This window comes from Triticum dicoccoides, chromosome 7B (assembly GCF_002162155.2).
Source record: "Triticum dicoccoides isolate Atlit2015 ecotype Zavitan chromosome 7B, WEW_v2.0, whole genome shotgun sequence".
In the NCBI taxonomy this organism is placed as follows: domain Eukaryota; kingdom Viridiplantae; phylum Streptophyta; class Magnoliopsida; order Poales; family Poaceae; genus Triticum; species Triticum dicoccoides.
The window spans coordinates 559694817-559705648 of record NC_041393.1 but is presented as its reverse complement, the minus strand read 5'-3'; the positions used below and the strand labels follow the sequence as shown (position 1 = coordinate 559705648).

Here is a 10832-nt window from a genome sequence, read left to right as displayed (position 1 = left end):
CGACCCACCGTTTTGGCGGATTACGCGCGCGGCGCGGGTTGGTTTTGCTCCCGATTTCACCTGCGTGGGTTTTGGCGCGCCCCTTTTTTGGTTGCAGGTAACGTGCTGCTGCTGAAGAACGTGATCAGCCTGAATCCGGATGCAGGCGAGGTGTCGCAGCAGAAGCTGCTGTCCCTCGTCGCCGACCGCCTCATTGACTCCAACAGCAGTGCGCAGGTTCGACCAGCTGATCAGCATTCCTGCAGCTAAGTTTGTGGCTGTTTGTGGTGTTCATTTCTGAAAATAGGGTTGGGTTGTGGCTCGCAGGGCAAGGACGAGGAGTACGCCCGCAACTGGGAGCACAACATCTCGGACGCGATAGACCTTCTACCGCGCCTCACGACCGGCATCGATGTGAATGTCATGTTCAGAAAGTGCGTTCGAGGTTTCCAGATTGCGGGTCGATGTTTTATGGGTGTGCGTGTGTATGTATGGCATTTAGTCTGTTGTTCTGAGGTGCATTTATGTGAACGTTGCAGGGTTGATGACTTTGAGTTCACCCCAGAGCGCGCCATATTTGACCTTCTGGATATTCCATTATACCATGGATGGATAGTCGATCCTCAGGTATTACTTATCCCTATGACATATTAGGTTTACATGTTGCTTTCCTGCAATGACAGAACACTCTACGAATTGGCTGTTACATGACCAACAAGTAACCTTTGATTTTGCTTGGTACTTATTGAGATCGGTATAGCCTGTCTCACCTAACTTGCATACAACAGCCCTACTACTTTAGGTGAGATGCAAATTTTTGACACGTGAATGGCCAGGTCCATAAACGTGAGAAATCAGTATTTGTATGCCCGTGAACTTGATTAAAGGATTCAATGCTATCTTGCATATGGTTTTTGGTACTTTTTCCATACATGTTTATGTTTTTCAATGTTGGTAATCACAATATTACATAGATGATGAATAATGTAGAATATACACATGGGGAATACTTATAAAACACTGACTGCTGTAGAGCGTGCAATGTCTTTGCTTCTGAAGGCATCATGCATGTGCAAGAGTGCAAGACTATACCATCTTTAAAATCTGGGTCTCCCTGAGTTCTGAGCCCTGTAAGCAATATTTCCTACATATAACACTACATATTCATTCTTAGAAGTCAGAGATATTTTTATTGTGATTGTTTTTGTGAATTTATATTCGGTCTCTGGAGTTTTTTTGCTTGCAATTGCATGCCCTTTTATCTGTAGTGCAGAGGAGTTCCCTGCTTTTACTAGCATTGGGATGTTCATGTGACATTAGTTTTCTTGCTTTTGACCTCTTGGTATTGGTAAAACGTACCACATTTTGTACGCTAGGTTGCTACCAACTGTATTCCAGTCTGCAGCCTAAGCCATCGGTCATAATTATGTCTATTCTGTTGAGATGAATTGTCAACTGAGGGAACTGATTCTCTTACTCCGATGCCCCTCACTTTCACTCTTTGTGTTTCAATTGTCGCTTGGGTTGCTTCTGCAAAAGGTTATGCTTGCATACGGACATTATATTTAAATTCCAGTGTAGATTTGGTGGACTTATTTTTTGTACTGAAAAACTCAATAATTAATGACCTGTTTATATTGTGCAACGCAATTCCACGAACAAAGACGCATGACTAACATGGTTTCCATGTCAATGTGTCACGTGACTCATTACTACAAAATAGATACAGCATCACTTTATTAGCTGTGCCTATAACACCACTGACATGCTAATACTGCTTCATATCAATTTCTAGGATACTGACACTGCTAGTGCCATTGGATCAAAGTCATACAATGCTCTTGCTTCTGGGCTTGCTGAATTTAAGTCAGAGAAACCAGCAGAAGAGGATAAACATGTTGCAGAGGAAGAAACTGTTGATTTTGCTGCTGCAACAGCAGCAGCATTAGGGGTTCCGTCACCTACTGTTTCTCTAGGGAAACCATTTGATGAAAGTACACTCTCAGATTCAGCTGAACTGCAAATGAGACGAGGCGACCGTGAGGAAGACGAGGAACTAAGGAGAGTCCTTAGTCTATCCAAAGCTGAAAGCACGAATGTTGTTGATGGTTCTGTTTCCTTCAGCACTTCGCAGAGTCATTCATCCTCCAATATAGAGGATACACCACGTAGTGAGAGCTTTGTATTAGAGGCACCTGAGGTGGTAGGACCGTCAAATAAAGAGGAAGGTAGTCATGATTCTACATTACAAAACACAAATTCTGATGCTACTGTTAGTGAAGTCGCGTCTTCAGAATCTGAACAAGCTTTGACCTCTAAAGAAACAGAGGAAGATGGGAAAAGGGATGTGTTAGTAGAGCACCTTGATATACCTGTTCAATCTTCAGAATCTACTGTTGCCTGCCCTTCTCATGAATCTTCTGTTCTCAATGGCGAAGCTTCTGCTCCTGCTCCTGATCTCGCTGAAGCTAGTAAAGAAACCTGCAGAGAACATTCTACTATGCAAATTCATGACACTCAGGCTTCTGATACTGCCCCTCAGGTTTCTGATGCTGAGAACAGCTGTGACTCGGCAACTGTAACTAGTCAAGCTACTCCTATGGGTGCTACACCTCAGGCTTCTGATACTGCCCCTCAGGTTTCTGATACTGAGAACAGCTGTGACTCAGCAACTGTAACTAGTCAAGCTACTCCTATGGGTGCTATACCTGAGCAGGATGAGAAACTTGTTTCTCTAGACACTGCTGTGCTCGCCTCTTCAAGCATTCAGGGGAACGAGCCAATCTATCAAGGAGAAGAGCACATACTTGGGGGTGGAAACATGGCATTTCAAACTGAAGAGCCAGTGTATGAGGGTGAGGTGGTTCTTGCTGAGCAGGCTGACAAGATCGTGGAAAGTAGTCAATGCTTGGAAAATGGAGCTGCACATCATCAATGTGAGATTTTTTCCAGTTACCAGTTGTGCAATTGGGTCATGAATATTTATTCACAATATTTAGCTTTACACCCCTTCATTTGTTTGCAGGGGACCTGATTGATAATTTTCTACAGAGCACTGCTAACCAGCTGACTGTCTATGGGTACAGTTCTGTTCATAGGTTTAAGCGCATCGATTTCTCTTGTTCATAATTAATATGTGGCAAAATTTTCATCATTACAGTTTGTTTTGTCTACAAGAGGGTCTTAAGGAAAGAGAGCTTTGTGTCTTCTTCCGCAATAACCACTTCAACACTATGTTCAAGGTATGATAATTAATTAAGTCAGATTATGTAATTACAGTAATAAGCTATTAAGCTTGCTGGCTTTATTTTTTCCATGCCTTTTGTGCAGTATAACGGAAGTCTATATCTCTTAGCAACTGATCAGGGTTTTTTCGGCCAAACTGATTTGGTATGGCAAACGTTAGATGAGGTATGTAATAGCCCTCTCCACCAACACTTTTATTCACTTGAAATGGAAGTTACTGATTTGTTTTGTTCTCAATTGTCAATCATTAGGTGAATGGAGATGGGGTTTTTCTCACTAGTAACTTCACACCATTTATGGCTGAAACTCCCAGAAATGATTCATGGAATCAACAGCAGGCCATGACGACTACTGCTGTATGTGCAACATCAATAGATTTTTGTGATTGTCATTGGGTTCTATAAGATTATATAATTCATTGTTTATTCTATCCTCAGGACTATATTGCTCAATTTGACAATTCTCTGCCAAACTCATCTGGAGAGTATGCCCCTCGTACCCTCTTTTTTTGCAAAGTTCTATGTTGGCCAGATAACAGATCTTATCCAAATTACTATTGCATAACAGTTTAACCTTTGCAACCATGTTAATGTGTATTGTCAGATATGATGTGATATTATGATGCCAGTTGAAGCTATGTACTCCCTCCGTTCGGAATTACTTGTCGTAGAAATGGATGTATCTAGATGTATTTTAGTTCTAGATACATCCATTTTCGAGACAAGTAATTCCGAACGGAGGGAGTAGTATTTTCCCACCCTGCTGTTCCTAGTTAGCCTTTTGCAGTTATTGGTTCTGTTCTGCACTTCTGCTTGTTTTAGGCTTGCAATCCAGTCTGTTGTACCGAGTGTTGTGGCTATTTCCCATTTTAGTTCCTTGCCTGGTTGACGAGTTGGTGGGGGATCTTGAATTTTTTATTAAACTTCTCATTTCATGCTTAGCTGAATGACCAATATCTAGGTATGTTTTATGGAGAGTATACACATGCTCAATTTGCTGTACCACTACATGGCATGCAGTAAAAATGTTCAAGTTGTAAAGTAGTGGTAAAGCTGTTGCCTTGTGACCAATGAGCTCATGGGTTTGAGTCCTGGAAACAGCCTCTTGCAGAAATGCAGGGAAAGGCTGCGTACAGAAGACCCGAAGTGGCCGGACCGGGCTGCCCTGTGCAAGTGGGAGCTACATGCACCAGGCTGCCTTTTTTTTATCTATACATCTGGTTACTTAAAATACCGTCGGCAATCATAGTTTTAGATGCATTATAAGTACGGTATGATGGTTCTCTGATGCAAAGAGATAGTTGTAGGCTTGTAGCACCTACGTGGTCCAGGTTAACCCGTTTAACAGGTTAGCATGACGTAAGCCTGACTAGGAAAATGTGTATGAATTATCCTGTTCAACAAGATAGCATGATATTTAGCCTGATTAGGAAAATGTGCACGAGTTATCCCATTTAACAGGTTAACCTTACTAGGAAAATGTGCAATGATAAGGAAAACTGCACAATGCATGGTTGCAGGCAAAAGGCGAACCCTCAAATATACCTGTATTTGCATGTGTATATCCCCAAGGCCTAACCTGTTTGCATGGTTTTTCTTTTATGTTGTCAGCTCGGATTTAGAGCTAGCTATCGCACTTCAACAACAGGAGTTTGGGCAGCAACCTCAACAACACCAGCCTCCACCACAGCAGCAGCAGCCTCAGCAACAACAGCAGCAGCAACAGACGCAAACACACCAGACACCCAATCAATCATCAGGCCGGCCAGGACTTGTTGTTGGCCCAAGGGTATGTTTCCTTTGGTTTGCTGTTTGATGCATGTAGCTAGTGTTCCGAACATTTAATCATCACGACCAGTAAACATCTAATTACCACACACTGCCTGTTACAATTATTATATTCTTTATGTACTGACAACTGTCATCCCATGGTTAAAAGTTAAATGTGGGAGATTTGCCAACCTGTATATACCATGTTGCAAAATGCAATGAGTACATGCCAGTTTTGACCTAGTACTTTCATTCTATTTGAGTGAAACATGACCACAACCCCTAACCCTGAAGTCACATTGGTTCTACTATGCTCGAATCATTTTTGTACTCAAGTGATATTTTAATGTCAACTTGTGAACTATCTGTATTGCTGCTACAATGTCAAAAGCTACCTATTTTACATAAAACCAAATCTATTGCACAGAACCAGTAATTATCCATTTAGTTGTGGATCCTAAATAGTAAATTCCTCCATAGTCCTTGCACTCATTCCTGGTAGTGTTTTTTAACTACATTTCCACTGCTTATGGTATCAATTATTCGCAATCGCTAGTGACCAGGCGGCATATCTTTGCCCTGGCCTGCTTCACACATTTTATATCCTACGTAATAATAATTCTTATGCATTGCCGGTTCATGCTTTCACTTGTCTGAGAATTACTTGTGGTTTTAATTCTGCAGCAGAGGTCAAATGTCCCGCCGCCTGCAAGAACCGAGTCGAAGAAAGAGAAGTGCATTGTAATGTAAAGATATTCCAGGAACAGAACAGGAGAAAAGAAAAAGGAGACAAGAAGCACCATACATATACTGTAAAAAGGTCTTCTTGTCTCATGCCGCACCGTGCTTGCGGCACGGCAGACTTAAATTTGTAGCCAGCCTCCATCAAGCCGTTTCTCGTTTTTAGCTCTCTTATTTCTTCGTTGTTTTCCCTTGTGTAAATACCCTCTTGGAAAGCCATAAAACGTGAAAACAGAGGTCGATGTGTTTACGCTGCAATGTGATTGATCAAACTCAACTCATCGTCTATGAAAAGCCGTGGTCTACACTCAACTCATTGTCCATAAAAAAGTGTTGCATACTCTATGTGGCTTATTTTGCTCATGCTTATCTCAGTTATAAGCGTATTATAAAGGTGCAAGAGAAAGGCAGGGTTCTCTTCTCAAAAACTTGTTACGGGTGCTTTTCTATGTGCACATCCAGTTCAACCGACGCCATACCATATGCAGAACCCATTGTGTCACAACATTCCTATCTACACACACACACCCTCCAAGAACAAATGAAACAAAATTGCCGCGCTGTGCTGGTTAGCCAGTTTGAGATGCGCAAAGCGGCGGAGGTATAAGCTGGACTTTGATCTGTCTCGACTAAACGGACAGTGGAGTGGCGCAATCACCCCCCTAAATAGGAGGAGGGGTAACAACTCCATCAACCAATAAACTGAGGGGTTACAACTCAATCAACCATCAAACTATCTCGATGTAAACTTCCCCGTTGATCCGGCCGGCGAAGAGGGCGATCATGAAAGGGAACCTCGCAAGGCATGCCACGAAGTCATCCTTGCTGATTTTGTCGTCGTCGTCAATGTCAAACGTCTCAAACAGCTTCAGCATCTGCAAATCAGAGTACAGCCAGGGTGAGTGGAGTCGGCACACTGAAGTTACATCGTTTGACCGGCTTGCATTCCAAGAGAACCTGAAAGGTCGAAAACTCACCCTGTCGTCTGCTGGAGGAAGCATGCCCGATCGCAGGGCGTCGGCTAGCTGTGCAAGGGATATGTCAGAGGTCCCAGGGGCCTTGCATTTCTCGAAGGCGGTTTCGCACACTCCCTCAAACAACGGCTGCTTCCTTAGGTGCGCACACCCGACCAGGAACTGTGTACATCAAGTAGTAATGTGGTAGCATGTTAGGACAACATACAGCAATGACCTATGACGATATAGAGTAAACATATGGCCATATATGTAGGAACATGCTACCACATCGTCGGAATTACAATGACCTATGCTAGCTACGAGATGGACTGCGTTTTAAATCAATACCTGTCGGAATGTGATGGATTCCTTATTTTCAAAATCGAAGTAGTGAAATATCTGAAACAAATATGCGAGTTCAGCAAAGACAATAGTTTCACATAAGTTTTCTGTCAATTTTGTTTTAAGGAAATTAAGCTTGATGGTATTTGCAGGGAGGAGAGTGTTAGTACCTTCTTGCATAGAGGACTGCAATCTAGGCCAAAAGGAGCCCAAAAATCTTGTGCTTTAACACGTCCACTGCAAGAATTGGTTAATTGTATTTATCACTACACTGCGGAATGACAGAAAATAATAGGCGTGTCTACTTATAAACAGAGAACGGAAGTAATGTTGCATCCTTTAAGCAAACAATCGTTAATGACCAAACTTTTATAATCTTCTATAAGGTAATCCAGTAGTTGTCAGTTAAGGGATGAAGAACTTACTCGCTGTCTGGATTCATAGCCAAAAAGTGCTCCAAGAGTTCCATTGCTTCTGCGGTGCTTACACCATACACCTGAAAACAGATGTAAAAAGGAAATCAGATACTATCACATAGCTGAAAGCAGTATGCACAGTACTTCGGAAAGAGCCAACATGTGAAATAAAACGCTGCGTGGATCATGGAAAAAAATCAACTACGTACAAGTCTAGAACTATCATTCATCTATCCTCACAGAGAAGAAAAATGTCTCGTTATAGTGAAGCAAGAGATAACTCTAGATGCACAAAGAAGCAAACTTAAAGGCAAATGAAATCAACGTTGTACCATAACATTTTCTTCAATAATAGCACAACTTCACAATCTTATGATGTTTCTTTGATAGGTTTTCTCACCAAGTTCTACATACAGTGTAATTTAAGAAAGACTTACTTCTTTTACCCAAGCCATTTCCACCATATAACTTGAGCAGTTGGCCTGCAAATGGAAACTCAGCTTATTAGAGTCAAATTCCTACTTCCTACTCAAGTGCACGCATGCCCATCTCCAGTTACCGCCATTTGAAATTCTGGAAGATTCCCTATGGTAAGGACTCCAGAAAACAAAGGTCAAAGCTGGCACATGAATTTAGAATATAGAGACAGTGTTGTAGGTGGCCTGTTACCTTTCCAGCTTCTTCTGCTCTTGACGCAATCATTGAATCAGCATATGAATAAGAAGTCGGTAAAACATTAAGGGCGTGTGCCATAGCATAGCTGGTCTGTAGAATAAAAATATTATGACCACATTGCTACAGAAACCATAGGAGTTGAAAGGACGATTCATTTGAGTAAAACAGTATTACATTCTCTGCAAAATGAAGGGCATTCTCCTGCTTGATCTCAGGGGGGTAGACAATAGGGAGGTACTCTACCTGTAAAATCAATTATTCATATAAGGAATGAGCTTATTGTGTGAGGAATTGCTGCCAATAAACATGAGAGACAGTGGTTGGGGTGTGCAAGAAATGCAGACCTCCATGAAGTTGTGAAACTGGGTGAACATCTTGAACATGAGTGCTATTAGTGATATGTTTCCCCTGAAACACAATAACAATTATGACAGGGAACAGCGCAAAAAGAAAAAAGAAGAAGAATGCATAATCTTAGAGAAACTAACCAGGACTGGTCAAAGTGCACATGGGGGTAACGAACAACAACCGGTTGAACAGGGTAGCCAGGTATGAATGCTCCATGTTGGAATGAAATCAGAAATCTCCCATTGGTTGTAGTGCCTTCAGGGAACAACAGGACACGCGGAAAGCTATTGCCACCTGCCTTTCTCTGAAAGCACATCCTAAAATGTACCATATGAACAAAATAACTAATAGACAATAAAGTTGTTTGTCTTATGTTATAGTATGAGTTGCATGGAATCAACTTTTAAAATCAGTTACACCGTGCACTTTAGACGACAGTAGGAAGTGCAGAACAACTATGGGGTCAAGGCCTGATGGGAAGCATCCTAACCTTTATTTCATTCACAGCTGACTTCCTTGAAGCCGGCGAGAATCTATCAACGTATATAACCTGTAAGATAGGTATAAATTGTCATAAAGTTTGACACTTGAAAGGAACTTGCAAATTGAAATGCTTCAAGAGGAGAATGTAAAGGTACATGCCTGCATTGCTCTTATGATTGTTCCAACAAATGGTATGGCATCATGGGAATCCGATGAAACAATGGTTGGGAACAATTCATAGAAGAAGTATATGGGATCTATGTATGATACATGATTGGAAACAACTATAGGTGCAAGCTCTCTAGGCGCAGGCCTTCCTTTTCGTGTGATCCAGTGATACCTGAGAGTACAAACGAGTGGCCAACAAATATCAGACAGTACTCAATAGCAATATAAGATGGGAAAATATGATAAGTATGCGGTCAAAACCAGAAACCCTCCAGTAAGTATAAACAAGCAGTAGAGCACATTGTACAAATGATTTTTCGCCAGTTAGCTTTTCATTTTATTTCAGGGAAGGTTGGTAAGCAAGGTTCCTCACCAGTCACCACTTTGACATCGTTTTAGAAACATTCAACGAATTGTATCCAAAACGTTCAACTGAGCAATTGCCAGTTGTGTAAGGCATAAGGTCATACGCCCCACAAGCAGAACCCATGAACTGTGCTTCCAGCATGGACATCATCATCATTTGAATTATCTACACATTATTCCCATTTGAATTATCCACAGTCACACACATTACAGACCACCTGGTTCATGTCCCCAATTAACAAGGATGTAACAAAATTATCAGGGGTAATTTTGTTGAAATAATTGTCCTCTTCTAATTCTTGGGTAGCTCTCTCTAACTAGCTCCTCATATAAAAATTGTCGAGGCATATCACCAGCAATGTTGTGATCTACAAACCCAAGCAAAAGCTAACCAGAGGGAGACGGACCGTGCAAGAATCAGTTTCCAACCTACGGTGAACTGTGATATTAACCAGACGGGCCCTCCCGTTCCTGTCGGTCAGCCGTATTAAGTGCATGTCGTAACAAACAAAGTCACCCGCACGGTCCTTCACCTTCCGAGCTGATACGGCGTCGGCGTCGCCCCCACCAAACAAATCGCTGCCCACACACGTGCCGCAAGGCAAATCCCCCCCAAATTCTGCAAACCAACCAAACTTCTCCCGATCGCGTCATCCATCCGCGGCAGCTTCGGCATGTGTCGCCTCGCCGCCGAAACCTAATCATCTAGTGAAACAAATTCGAAGCTTCCCAGCGGCTCATCGATCGAGCGCCAAATGTTCAGATCAGATCGAAACCCAATCCGAGCAGAGCTGCTGCTGCTAGCGGCGCTTGCTGAGGCGGAGGCACTGACCCGAAGGAGAAGAGGATGCAGCGCGCAGAGAGCCGGGTGACCCACATGAGCCGGCGGCGCCAGGCCGGCATGGGGCCGGCGCCCTCCCGCGGGCGCTCCCGCGAGTCGGTCCAGCCGCGCAGCGCCACCCACGTGGCGGCGTACCCGATCGCGATGGCCAGCCCGAAGAGCACGAGCCGCGCCGTCGCGACCGGCGCGAGCAGCAGCGTCCTGGCCCACCCGTAAGGGCCGCCCAGCCACGGCGTCCTGTTGCGGAACGGGTCGGCGGGGGACGGGCCCGGCGGCCGCGGCGGGCGGCTGTCCTCCGAGAGGAACGCGAACGGGTCGCCGCCGCCTCCGCCGTCGCACACCGAGGCGGCGGCGCAGAGGTCGTCGTCGCCGTCGTGGCCCCGCGCGTGGCCGTTGGCGGCGCGGGTGGGCGTGGTGGGCGTGATGGAGTCGGAAAGGAGGGGCGTGGCGAGGGAGGAGGCCGGGGTAGGGCCATGATTTCGAGTGGCCATGGATGGGGGCG

At 43.9% G+C, this 10832-nt stretch overlaps 2 protein-coding genes across 3 annotated transcripts in view; one reads left to right on the top strand and one right to left on the bottom strand.

Annotated features, from left to right (window-relative positions):
• Positions 1–6047, top strand: part of LOC119336799 (ubiquitin carboxyl-terminal hydrolase MINDY-2-like) — a 6596-nt gene extending 549 nt beyond the window's left edge. The window contains exons 2-12 of the mRNA XM_037608874.1: positions 81–216; positions 307–413; positions 519–606; positions 1775–2915; positions 3005–3059; positions 3140–3221; positions 3310–3390; positions 3477–3581; positions 3663–3709; positions 4836–5013; positions 5682–6047. Coding sequence (XP_037464771.1) covers positions 81–216; positions 307–413; positions 519–606; positions 1775–2915; positions 3005–3059; positions 3140–3221; positions 3310–3390; positions 3477–3581; positions 3663–3709; positions 4836–5013; positions 5682–5744 — 2083 coding nt within the window. The 3' untranslated portion in view covers positions 5745–6047. The remainder of the gene's footprint in view (positions 1–80; positions 217–306; positions 414–518; positions 607–1774; positions 2916–3004; positions 3060–3139; positions 3222–3309; positions 3391–3476; positions 3582–3662; positions 3710–4835; positions 5014–5681) is intronic.
• Positions 6048–6148: 101 nt separating this feature from the next.
• On the bottom strand, positions 6149–10821 carry LOC119336796 (lysophospholipid acyltransferase LPEAT2-like). 2 transcript variants are annotated; one of them, XM_037608872.1, is made up of 13 exons: positions 10322–10821; positions 9115–9295; positions 8963–9022; positions 8613–8776; positions 8469–8532; positions 8299–8367; positions 8119–8214; positions 7887–7931; positions 7459–7529; positions 7204–7270; positions 7040–7090; positions 6713–6871; positions 6149–6610 (listed from the first exon to the last, which is right to left on the bottom strand). In XM_037608872.1, the coding sequence occupies exons 1-13, from the start codon at positions 10819–10821 to the stop codon at positions 6464–6466; spliced, it is 1674 nt and encodes a 557-aa protein (XP_037464769.1). In that variant the 3' UTR covers positions 6149–6463. The 2 variants fall into 2 exon arrangements, with proteins under 2 accessions (XP_037464769.1, XP_037464770.1); XM_037608873.1 differs by lacking the exon at positions 10322–10821 and having other exon boundaries at positions 6464–6610; positions 8613–8789; positions 9115–9195.
• Between the last annotated feature and the right edge of the window lie 11 nt (positions 10822–10832).